This window comes from Salvelinus sp. IW2-2015, linkage group LG30 (genome assembly GCF_002910315.2).
Source record: "Salvelinus sp. IW2-2015 linkage group LG30, ASM291031v2, whole genome shotgun sequence".
Lineage (NCBI taxonomy): Eukaryota > Metazoa > Chordata > Actinopteri > Salmoniformes > Salmonidae > Salvelinus > Salvelinus sp. IW2-2015.
In genome coordinates this window covers 6,816,715-6,828,384 of record NC_036869.1, presented here as the reverse complement: position 1 = coordinate 6,828,384, position 11,670 = coordinate 6,816,715, and the positions used below count along the sequence as shown (strand labels likewise).

The 11,670-nt window shown below is 42.7% G+C and overlaps 2 protein-coding genes across 2 annotated transcripts; both read right to left on the bottom strand.

Annotated features, from left to right (window-relative positions):
- Window positions 1-635: 635 nt before the first annotated feature.
- Window positions 636-6,421, bottom strand: LOC111955379 (small integral membrane protein 13). The gene is made up of 2 exons (XM_023975607.2): window positions 5,907-6,421; window positions 636-4,420 (listed from the first exon to the last, which is right to left on the bottom strand). Exons 1-2 carry the CDS (start codon window positions 5,980-5,982, stop codon window positions 4,230-4,232), a joined length of 267 nt encoding a protein of 88 aa, XP_023831375.1. The 5' UTR covers window positions 5,983-6,421; the 3' UTR covers window positions 636-4,229.
- An 839-nt stretch (window positions 6,422-7,260) lies between these two features.
- On the bottom strand, window positions 7,261-10,769 carry LOC111954798 (sulfotransferase 2A1-like; the record flags this gene model as incomplete). The annotated part of the gene is made up of 2 exons (XM_024134685.1): window positions 7,261-7,466; window positions 10,580-10,769. Coding segments are annotated over 2 exons (396 nt in total), but the record flags the coding sequence as incomplete, so codon positions are not given.
- Between the last annotated feature and the right edge of the window lie 901 nt (window positions 10,770-11,670).

The window sequence follows — 11,670 nt, the reverse complement described above, 5'->3', positions numbered from 1 at the left end:
TACATCCTTGTGAATGTTGACTTGTTTAAAGGTCTTACATCGGCTGCGGTGAGCGTGATCACAACAATCTTCTTGAACAGCTGGTGCTCTTATGCATGTTTTAGGGCCATTTGCCTCGAAGCGAGCATAGAAGTAGTTTATCTCGTCTGGTAGACTCGTGTCACTGGGCAGCTCTCGGCTGTGCTTCCATTTGTAATCTCTCATGGACAGACTACCAATCTAAATTCTAGATTTTAGTTCTGGGTTAACTGGGATTACACAGTCACAACACATGGCTTGATAGACTTTAAATACAGCTACATCTGAAATATAAATTGACTGGTTTTAAACTCTYCAAATACTCCCTTTGACTACAGTTTGGAAAACAGTTATTTACTCCATCTGTTTCATGTTGGGCAACACTGCCCCCTGTTGTTCAGTCACTGTATGCAGATATGACAGAGTATGTTCAAAACAAAATAATACACTCAAAAAGCTGTACAAGTCTTAAAATGTGTCCGTGTTGTGACATGAAATTAAACATGCAGTTAAACATATGCTTACAACCACCCCCCCCATGTCAATTCTATATTCTTGAATAACCAGTTTCAGCTTTGAAACAATGCAATTCAAAGAAATGTATTTCTATACAGGAGTTAAGAAATATATTTATTCTGAATGTAAATTACAGCAATAGCCCAAAACAAACTTGAAATTTGGACAATCACACGTTAAACAATTACATAGAGAATTAACATGTTTTACAATGTCAGGCGGCTATAGGCTTATAGCTGGATCAGAGATAATGTAATGAACTACAGGGAAGAATGCCATCTTTATGACTACGGAAGCTAGTGACGACCCTTTAGCATGGGGTGTAGTCATTGGGGCACACCATAGCGAAATGCTTTACAACGGAAAACACAAATTATTATTTTTGGATAAGTTTAGGTTCTCCCAGTTTCAGCTTTTCGCTTCCATTTGGTAACTATTGAATACACCCCAGTTATCACCACCGGTAGGCTAGCAAGCCAGAGCAATGAGCTATAGCCTATTTATTTGATGCCTTAATAGGGAGTTCTGGGGCAGTATGGATCAAGCATATCAGAGTAGGAATGCTGACTTTGGGTCAGTTAAATTTTTTGATCACAATTAATAAGATTATTTGGACAGGGCAGAGCCTGATCCTAGATCACCACTCCTACTCTGAGATGCTTGATAGAGTTGAAGTCAGAAGTTTACATACACTTAGGTTGGAGTCATTAAAACTAATTTTTCAACCACTCCACAAAATTATTGCTAACAAACTAGTTTTGGCAAATCGGTTAGGACATCTACTTTGTGAATGACACAAGTAATTTTTCCAACAATTGTTTACAAATTATTTCACTGTATCACAATTCCAGTGGGTCAGATTACATACACTAAATTGACTGTGCCTTTAAACAGCTTGGAAAATTCCAGAAACTGATGTCATGGCGTTAGAAGCTTCCGATAGGCTAATTGACATCATTTGAGTCAATTGGAGGTGTACCTGTGGATGTATTTCAAGGCCTACCTTCAAACTCGGCACCTCTTCGCTTGACATCATGGGAAAATCAAAATAAATCAGCCAAGACATCAGAAAAAATCTGGTTCATCCTTGAGAGCAATTTCCAAACACCTGAAGGTACAACTTTCATCTGTACAAACAATAGTACGCAAGTATAAACACCATGCAGCCGTCATACCGCTCAGGAAGGAGATGCGTTCTGTCTCCTAGAGATGAACGTACTTTGGTGCAAAAAGTGCAAATCAATCCCAGAACAACAGCAAAGGACCTTGTGAAGATGCTGGAGGAAACAGATACAAAAGTATCTATATCCACAGTAAAACGAGTCCTATATCGACATAACCTGAAAGACTGCTAGGCAAGGAAGAAGCCACTGCTCCAAAACCGCCATAAAAAAGCCAGACTACGGTTTGCAACTGCACATGGGGACAAAGCTTGTACTTTTTGGAGAAATGTCCTCTGGTCTGATGAAACAAAAATAGAACTGTTTGGCCATAACGACCATCGTTATGTTTGGAGGAAAAAGGGGGACGCTTGCAAGCCGAAGAACACCATCCCGACCGGAAAGCACGGGGTTGCAGCATCATGTTGTGGGGGTGCATTGCTGCAGAAGGGACTGGTGCACTTCACAAAATACATGGCATCATGAGGTAGGAAAATTATGTGGATATATTGAAGCAACATCTCAAGACATCTGTCAGGAAGTTAAAGCTTGGTCGCAAATGGGTCTTCCAAATTGACAATGACCCCAAGCATACTTCCAAAGTTGTGGAAAAATGGCTTAAGGACAACAAAGTCAAGGTATTGGAGTGATCATCACAAAGCCCTGACCTCAGTCCTATAGAAAATTTGTGGGCAGAACTGAAAAAGCGTGTGCGAGCAAGGAGGTCTACAAACCTGATTCAGTTACACCAGCTCTGTCAGGTGGAATGGGCCAAAATTCACCCCTTATTGTGGGAAGCTTGTGGAAGGCTACCCAAAACGTTTGACCCAGTTAAACTATTTAAAGGCAATGCTACCAAATACTAATTGAGTGTATGTAAGCTTATGACCCACTGGGAATGTGATGAAAGAAATAAAAGCTGAAATAAACCATTCTCTCTAGTATTATTCTGACATTTCACATTCTTAAAATAAAGTGGTGATCCTAACTGACCTAAGACCGGGAATTTTTACTAGGATTAAATGTCAGGAATTGTGAACAACTGAGTGTAAATGTATTTGGTTAAGGTGTATGTAAACTTCCGACTTCAACTGTACATACGGGGCCTGGATATCGTCTTCGTTGTGTTATTGTAACCCCACCATTCCATAACAACCGTTATACAGTGCATTCGGAAAGTACTCAGACAACTTGACTTAACATTTTGTTACAGCCTTATACTAAAATGGATTACATTTGAAAAAATCCTCATCTACACACAATACCCCATAATGACAAAGCAAAAACGGGTATTTAGACATTTTTGCAGATTGATTAAAGAGAAAAAACAGAAGTACCTTATTTACATAAGTATTCAGACCCTTCGCTATGAGACTCAAAATTGAGCTCAGGTGCATCCTGTTTCCATTGATTATCCTTGAGATGTTTCTACAACTTGGGAGTCCACCTGTGGTAAATTCAATTGATTGGACATGATTTGGAAAGGCACACACCTGTCTATACAGTTGGCAGTGAATGTCAGAGCAAAAACCAAGCCATGAGGTCAAAGGAATCGTCCGTAGAGCTCCGAGACAGGATTGTGTCGAGGCACAGATCAGGGGATCTGTGTTTCCCCTTGATGAGGGCAAATTTTTTTGTGTGCCAATTTTAGAAAAAGGCTGTAACGTAACAAAATGTGGAAAAAGTCAAGGGGTCTGAATACTTTCTGAATGCACTGTATACATATTAATTACTGACCAACAATAAAATAACCACAAAAAATAAACATATCTTTCATTGCACTTTGGTTACAAATCAAGTTGAATGAACACGAGGAACTTTGTCAGTTAAACAAATTGTTTCATTACGTTTTTTTCCTTCTAGCAGTTGTTTTGCTTCTGAAAGCAAATGCTAACAAATGAGCCTGTTTTATACAACAGTTTGTCTAGATTTGTCAGAATATAGGCTTTGCTATAAAAACATGTATGTTCAAATAATCAAACTCTCAAAACACACACATACACAGTCATGACAGAGAATTCACTTGTGTGATCATGGAGAAACAGATTCCCTGTGCAGGTGTTAGCAGCGATTCCCTGTGCAGGTGTTAGCAGCATGACAGCCAGTGGGAGCTGACCATATTGCAGTGTCAGCCAGTCAGAGCTGACCATGTTGCAGTGTCAGTTAAGGCCAGGTGAAGAGACTGGACGTGCTGCTCAGTACATATACCGTGAACAGCTAAAATACAAATTTGAAACGTGAACAAGTGGTACACAATGTCCCATGATTTGATGGCTTGTGCCTTTATAACGTCAGCAGCTATGTGTAGTCTAGTAAGAGTGTCCAGGAGAGAAAAGTAGAGTATCAAGTGTCTACTAAGAGGACATCGTAAGGTAGCGGAAAAGGGAGTAGTATGCATGAACATGGGAATAGTATGACATTCGACATCATGCCATTTAGTAAGGGGTTTCATTTTGTTCACCACGGTTTCCTAGAGGGACGAGGGTTGGTGAATAGGGGGACAGGGTGAGACTGAAAGCGGATGGGTGTGGTTATCTATGTAGTGCTTTCAGGAGGAACGACCCTCTGGCGGGCAGTCTTGAGCCTCTGGCGTTGGGTTGGAGGAGAGGTACGCTTGCTCTTTGATTCGGACGGCTGGGTCTCTGTCTGTGGAGATCCGGTGTCGCCCAACATCTCACGCAGGAACTTGAACTTGGACAGGAAGAGCTGCCAGACAACATACCAACCTGAGGAGCCAAAAATAACAAAAGTCCTCAATAGAAAGTCAACAGTGACCGTATATGAATCAAACAATTAATTTGTATACACACACACTGWACAACAATATAAACAACATGTAAAAAAGTGTTGGTCCCATGTTTCATGAGCTGAAATAAATAATCCCACAAATGTTTCATATGCACAAAAAGCTTCTCAAATTGTGTGCACTAATTTGTTTACGGCACTGTTAGTGAGCATTTCTCCTATGCCAAGATAATCCATTCACCTGACAGGTGTGGCATATCAAGAAGCGGATTAAACAGCAGGATCATTACACAGGTGCACCTTGTGCTGGGGACACTAAAACGCCACTAAAAAGTCCTGTCACACAACACAATGCCACAGATGTCTCAAGTTGAGGGAGCGTGCAATTGGCTTGCTGACTGCAGGAACGTCCACCAGTGCTGTTGCCAGATAATTTAATTTCTCTACCATAAGCCGCCTCCAACGTCATTTAAGAGTTTGTCGGTACGTCCAACCGGACTCACAACCGCAGACTACGTGTTACCACACCAGCCCAGAACCTCCACATCCGGCTTCTTCACCTGCAGGATCATCTAAGACCAGCCACCCGGACATATGATGAAACTGTGGGTTGGCACAACCGAAGGAGATGTGTCCCGCTGCATGAAGTAAATGGTGGTCACACCAGATACTGATTTTTTTTTTTTAAAGGTATTTGTGACCAACAGATGCATATCTGTATTCCCAGGCTTGTGAAATCTATAGATTATGGCATAATTCATGTATTTCATTAACTGGATTTACATGAATTGTAACTCAGTAAAATCTTAAACTGTTGCATGTTGCATTTATATTTTTGTTCAGTGTATATACACAAGATAAAGTCCAAAACTTAACATCAAGTAAGTCATTGTTTTCCACACACAGGTATGCAAAAATTAATGTAATTGGGCCTCAACAATTGATCCTCACACTTTGGGATTATTATAGACAGATAGGGTTATTATTATAGGTCAAATTAGATGTAGCCTACAAAGATATGATAATGAAACAGTGGCATTCCGATGCCACGCTCCTTCAGTCTCCTCCCCTTAGAGGAGTCTCCTCCCATCATCCTGACTGGATGATGCTGYAAGACAATCCTGTCGAACACTGCTCAAGCACAAAAAAACAGACTCAACTGATATGTATCAATTATTTAAACTGATCTAATTAATAACAACTATGAGGGACACACCTCTAATAACATGATGTATTGAGGTCTTGAGAGATTATTCTTTGATCTACCTACTCAACATTTTGAGAAGGAAAAAGGTCAAGACAGTCACTGATCACGAAAGAAAAAGATAGTATAATCATGGCTGAATGCTAGCTAAATAGCTTACTGTACCTAACCGCTAATACGTTTCACAGCTGTGTCCGAGTTATGTCATATTTTCCATTACATTCAAGAAAACTGAAATTAAGGCAAAATATTATGTTACTTACCAAACACCATGAAGAGCAACGCGCACACGAGGGTGGCCACAATAACAAGCACAGTTAGACCAACGCTTTGCCACATGTTTGTCTTCTTGTCAGGGCTAACTAGCCAGCTAGCTTCTAGTTAGCTAACGCGTTACAAAGTCAAAGTTGTTGCCAGCTACGTTAACTCCCCAATTCGCTTTACCGTTCAGTCCATTAACCCATTCACCAGACTGACAGACAGTTTACAACTGTTGTTTGCCACAGAAATAACGTTACAACATAATTCCTTGCTTCAACATGGGTGGAGGATACCTAACTAGCTACTGCGGCGAAGGAAAAGAAACCCCTCGYTGCTGAGTGATGCGGTCTCGCCACCTGCAAAAATATCAACGTCAGTTTGCAGTGCCAAAATCATGGACGGATAAAGTACCGTTCATATCTAGCTGCATTATTGCAACCTGAACGACTACATTTGGAAAAGAACGTAGATATTACAAAATCGGTGATCGAAATGAGCATGCGCAGTAGGCTCAAGATACGCGTTGCATTTTGGGTACTGTAGTCAATAGAGTTCGCCAGCTTTTAGTTCTAAAACCCGGAAATGATTTACCTCTGGTTCGTTCAGCCGTTCTTATGTGAAAATGAATGGGGAAAGAATAGGGTTTTGGGATAAACGCCGAAAATAAGGTCTGAGGTTAACACAAGCTTAGGAGATCTTATACGTTTTGTTCTATGCGATAATATCAAACATGACATTTATAAATTATGAAGCCTTTAAGTGCTTTTTAAAATTACATTTATTTTATTTAACCTTTATTTAACTAGGCAAGTCAGTTAATTAAGAACAGATTCTTATTTACAATGACAGCCTAGGAACAGTGGGTTAACTGCCTTGTTCAGGGGAAAAACAACAGATTTKTACCTTGTCAGCTCGGGGATTCGATCTAGCAACCTTTCGGTTACTGACCCAACGCTAGGCTACCTGCCGACCCTACATAAATGCTTCAGAATTTACTAAAAGGGACGTTAGCTGATGAAGATTATCTCATAGAACAAAACGTATACGATCTCCTAAACCTGTGTGTACCACAGACTTTATTTTTGGCCATTATACAAAAACGCCATTAATCTCCACAGGCATTGTCGAACAAACCATGGCTACTAAAGTACATTTTCTCGTAGCATATTATGTAGATATGAATTATGAAAGCATTTTAATAACAATGTATATGTATGTTAAACTTTTGCATGTGCTTCTTTTTACAACCATTGTGGCAGGGCAGTTATTTCTTCCAATCTAGTTAGATCTAGATCCCCCAAAATGTGACATATTTATAGTGATTCCCACAACTGGAGTACAATTTGACAAGTCAGATCAACAACAACAAGCATCTGGATCCGTTTTTCTGACATCGTCAACCAAGCTGATGAAAGCTTTCACTACCATTGTGTTCAGGACACGTCTCTTTTCACAGCTCCCAGTCAAATTCAAGGGAAGATCTTTCATTTTCTCCATGTAGATCTTGTCAAACATCTCACTCTGGGCCACTGTGAACATAGTCTTCCAGTCCCCCACCTTCCCTTATTAGAGACCTATCAGACAGTATGGTATCACTTTATAGGCCTTTTCACACTGCATTGGTCTTAGCCCAGGGCTATCTTAGCCCCAGGCTAGACTGGCCCTGGGCTAGCTTAGCCTGCGTTTGCACAAGCATTTATTAAGCCTGGACTAAGCTTTAGCCCTGGCTAAGGATTTAAGCTTGTATTCCAAAACCCTGAGCTAACGGACAAACAACATGCTACCAACATTCTTTCTCTGACACGCAACCAATGTTATAAGCAATAAGACATTTATTAGCACATTATTTGCTCTTGCTTTTAGCCTATCGTTTAGTTTCCAACAGTGATGGTTTGTTTCTATAAACATTGCTGTCTGCCTATCTGACCTCGGAAACAATCAATATGTTTCACTTTCGAAATTCGATCTGGCCCATTATTTATTAGATCTGGCCCGCTATGCACGTTATTTGGGTTTTTGTCCTCAGGGATGAAATAGTACCAATTTCCTTATCAAAATAGCATGCAGAACGCATTACAGGCATCCCGAGCATATGTAAATTAAGTAACAGTGCAGATTTTGTGATTGGACATTGAGCATTCTAGACGTAGAACAATCCAGTTTCACTGGATATTTTGGCACTGTGTTTCTGGGGCTAACCCCAAAAAGTTTGTACTAGCCAAGGGCTAAGGTTGGTGCTATCCCACTTTAGAATGTGCAAGAACACTTGCTTAGCCCAGTGCTAAAATCTCCCTTAGCTCAGGGCTTGGAGGCTCTTAGCCCTGGGATAAGGTGCAGTGTGAATGCGCAGTATTTGGATAGTCCAAAATAGATTATTTGTATGTTCAGTAGTCAACTAACTGTCAACAACATTTCAACTAACTATCCACTAGTATTTTTATATTTTCTTTGGTGAATTTTTTATCATTAATTGAAATTAACTTAATGATTAACCCAAGCATGAGCATTATTAATATGAATATTGTCACGTTCTGACCTTAGTTCCTTTTTTATGTCTTTATTTTAGTTTGGTCAGGGCGTAAGTTGGGGTGGGCATTCTATGTTTTGTTCTGTATTTATATTTCTATGTGTTTGGCCTAGTATGGTTCTCAATCAGAAGCAGGTGTCAGTCGTTGTYTCTGATTGGGAGCCATATTTAGGTAGCCTGTTTTCTATTGTGTTTTGTGGGTGATTGTTTCCTGTGTTAGTACCATACGGGACTGTTTCGGTTTTCATTTATTCTCTTGTTCTTTTGTATTTTGTATTCATTCTCATTAACATTAATTATGGATACCTACCACGCTGCATTTTGGTCCTCCTCTCCTTCCACCAACGAAAGCCGTTACAGAATCACCCACCAAACAAGGACCAAGCAGCGTGGTAAACAGGAGCAGAGGATTCTGGACTCATGGACATGGGGGAGATACTAGACGGCAAGGTACCCTGGAACAGGCTGGGGAATATTGCAGCCCCAAGGAAGAACTGAGGCAGACGAAAGCTGAGCGACGGCGATATGAGGACGTAGCACGGCAGCGCGACAGGCACGAGAGGCAGCCCCCCCAAAAAATTGGGGGGGGCACACGGGGAGTGTGGCAGAGTCAAGTTGGAGACCTGAGCCACTCCTCGTTCTTATCGTAAGCAGGGCGTTACTGGTCAGGCACTGTGTTATGCGGTTTAAGCGCACGGTGTCGCCAGTACGCGCTCATAGCCCGGTGGCTATAGGCCAGCCCCCCGCAAGTGTCATGCGAGTGTGGCATCCAGCCAGGGCGTATTGTGCCGGCTCAGTGTGTCTGGTCTCCGTACGCCGTTTCGGCCCAGGACATCCTGCGCCGGCTCTGCGTGCTGTGTCTCCAGGGCGCGGGAGGTGCAGTGCGTCCTATGCCTGCGCTCCGCTCTGCCGGGCGAATGTGTGCATTGAGCCTAAGGGAGAGGTACGATGTGGTGGCACCAGATCTCCAGTGCCACCCACAGCCGGTCCTTCCGGTGCCTCCTCCAAGCACCAGGCCTACTGTAGGTCTCCCCAGCCTGGTGGGTCCTGTGGCAGCGCCACGCAACCAGGCTGTCTCTTCGTCTCCTCCCTCCAGGTTCTCTCCTCCAAGCCAAGAGCCACCTGACAGTCCGGAGCTGCCAGAGCCGCCTGCCAGTCCGGAGCTGCCAGAGCCGCCCGCCAGTCCGGAGCTGCCAGAGCCGCCCGCCAGTCCGGAGCTGCCAGAGCCGCATGCCAGTCCGGAGCTGCCAGAGCGCCCCCGCCAGTCCGGAGCTGCCAGAGCCGCCCGCCAGTCTGCGAGCTGCCCGCCAGTCCGGAGCTGCCAGAGCCGCCCGCCAGTCCGCAGCTGCCAGAGCAGCCCGCCAGTCCGGAGCTGCCAGAGCCCCCGCCAGTCCGGAGCCGCCCGCCAGTCCGGAGCTGCCAGAGCCGCCGCCAGTCGGAGCTGCCGAGCCGCCCGCCAGTCGCGAGCTGCCGGAGCCGCCCGCCAGTCCGGAGGCGCCCCCAGTCCGGAAGCGCGCCCGCCAGTCCAGAAGGCGCCCCTCAGTCCAGAGGCGCCCCTCAGTCCAGTGCTGCCTCTACTAGGGTCTCCAATCCGGGGTCGGTGGCGAGGGTCGCCACTCCTAAGGTGCCACATAAGTGGGCCGAGACTATTGGTGGAGTGGGGTCCACGTCCCGCTCGAGAGCCGCCACCGCGGTAAATGCCCATCCAGACCCTCCCTATAGGTTCAGGTTTTGCGACCGGAGTCCGCACCTTTGGGGGGGGGGGGTACTGTACGTTCTGACCTTAGTTCCTTTTTTATGTCTTATTTAGTTTGGTCAGGGCGTGAGTTGGGGTGGGCATTCTATGTTTGTTCTGTATTTATATTTCTATGTGTTTGGCCTTGATGGTTCTCAATCAGAGGCAGGTGTCAGTCGTTGTCTCTGATTGGGAGCCATATTTAGGTAGCCTGTTTTCTATTGTGTTTTGTGGGTGATTGTTTCCTGTGTTAGTGTTTGCACCATAACGGGACTGTTTCGGATTTCATTTATTCTCTTGTTCTTTTGTATTTTGTATTCATTCTCGATTAAATGATATTATGGATACGTACCACGCTGCATTTTGGTGCTCCCCTCCTTCCACCAACGAAAGCCGTTACAAATATACCATACCTTTTCGAATCAAGGATCCACTTTGTTTAAAAAATGCAGGATGCTGTATATCATTTTGAGCCTGTGGGTTTTCTTTCATGTTATTGAAGGAGGATTTGTTCACTATTGTGTCAATGGTTTTGTCATCCAGGTTTTTACCCAAGAAGTTTGATATCCTGACAACTGCACCTCGTGTGTCCTGAAAGCAATTGTTGTTTGATTAGTCTTACCAATATGCAATCCATTGTTTTGTGATCTTATCATTATGGAAATTAATTTACCTTGATCATATCCTCATATGTCAGTGAAAGGATATCAAATTCATCTTTCTGAGCATACCAATCAGCAACATGGTCAAACAAAGAGCCCCCGAGAACTAAGAAATAAATATATTTAGGTTATTTCACAATGACACACTTATCATGTGCATTGAAGAGGCTATAGATGTGTTTGATCAATCAACTAAATCAATTGCATGCATTTTATTAAGCCCTTTTACATCAGCAGTTATCACAAAGTGCTTTACAGTTACTTGACTTAGACCCCAAAGAGCAAACAAAGCAGATGTGAAAGCACAGTGGCCAGGAAAAATGGAGATAACTGAAATTTTGAGTTATGATTGCCATTCCCCAAAAGAAAATGAATAACAAATGTATCAAAGTCAGGTTCGCTCTCAAGGGCTTTTGTGAAATTGTGGAGATGAAATAAGGACACTGCAACATCTTTTAGGTTCCTGGCTATGTAGACCACCTGAAACAATTTACACAGTTAAAATACAGTCTTATCAATAGACATTTAATACAACAATAAAACAAATATAGTAGATTTTCACTCACAAATACAGTGTATTTTCACTCACAGATAAAGTAGATTGATGTAAATTAACTTGTTTCTTAAAGTCTTATTGTTAGCATGCAGGATTTTTTAAATTATGTCTCTCTGAAGATGTTTTTCAAACATAATCTGTGTACAGTTTTATACATTTTACACTACAGAAATAGGATATACACTAAACTGTATCATACCATGGATTTCACTGGCAGTTACCATTTTGCCTTCATTGCATGTGATCTCTCTCTCTCTCTTACCTTTCCCTTCTCTCTCAGTCCTTG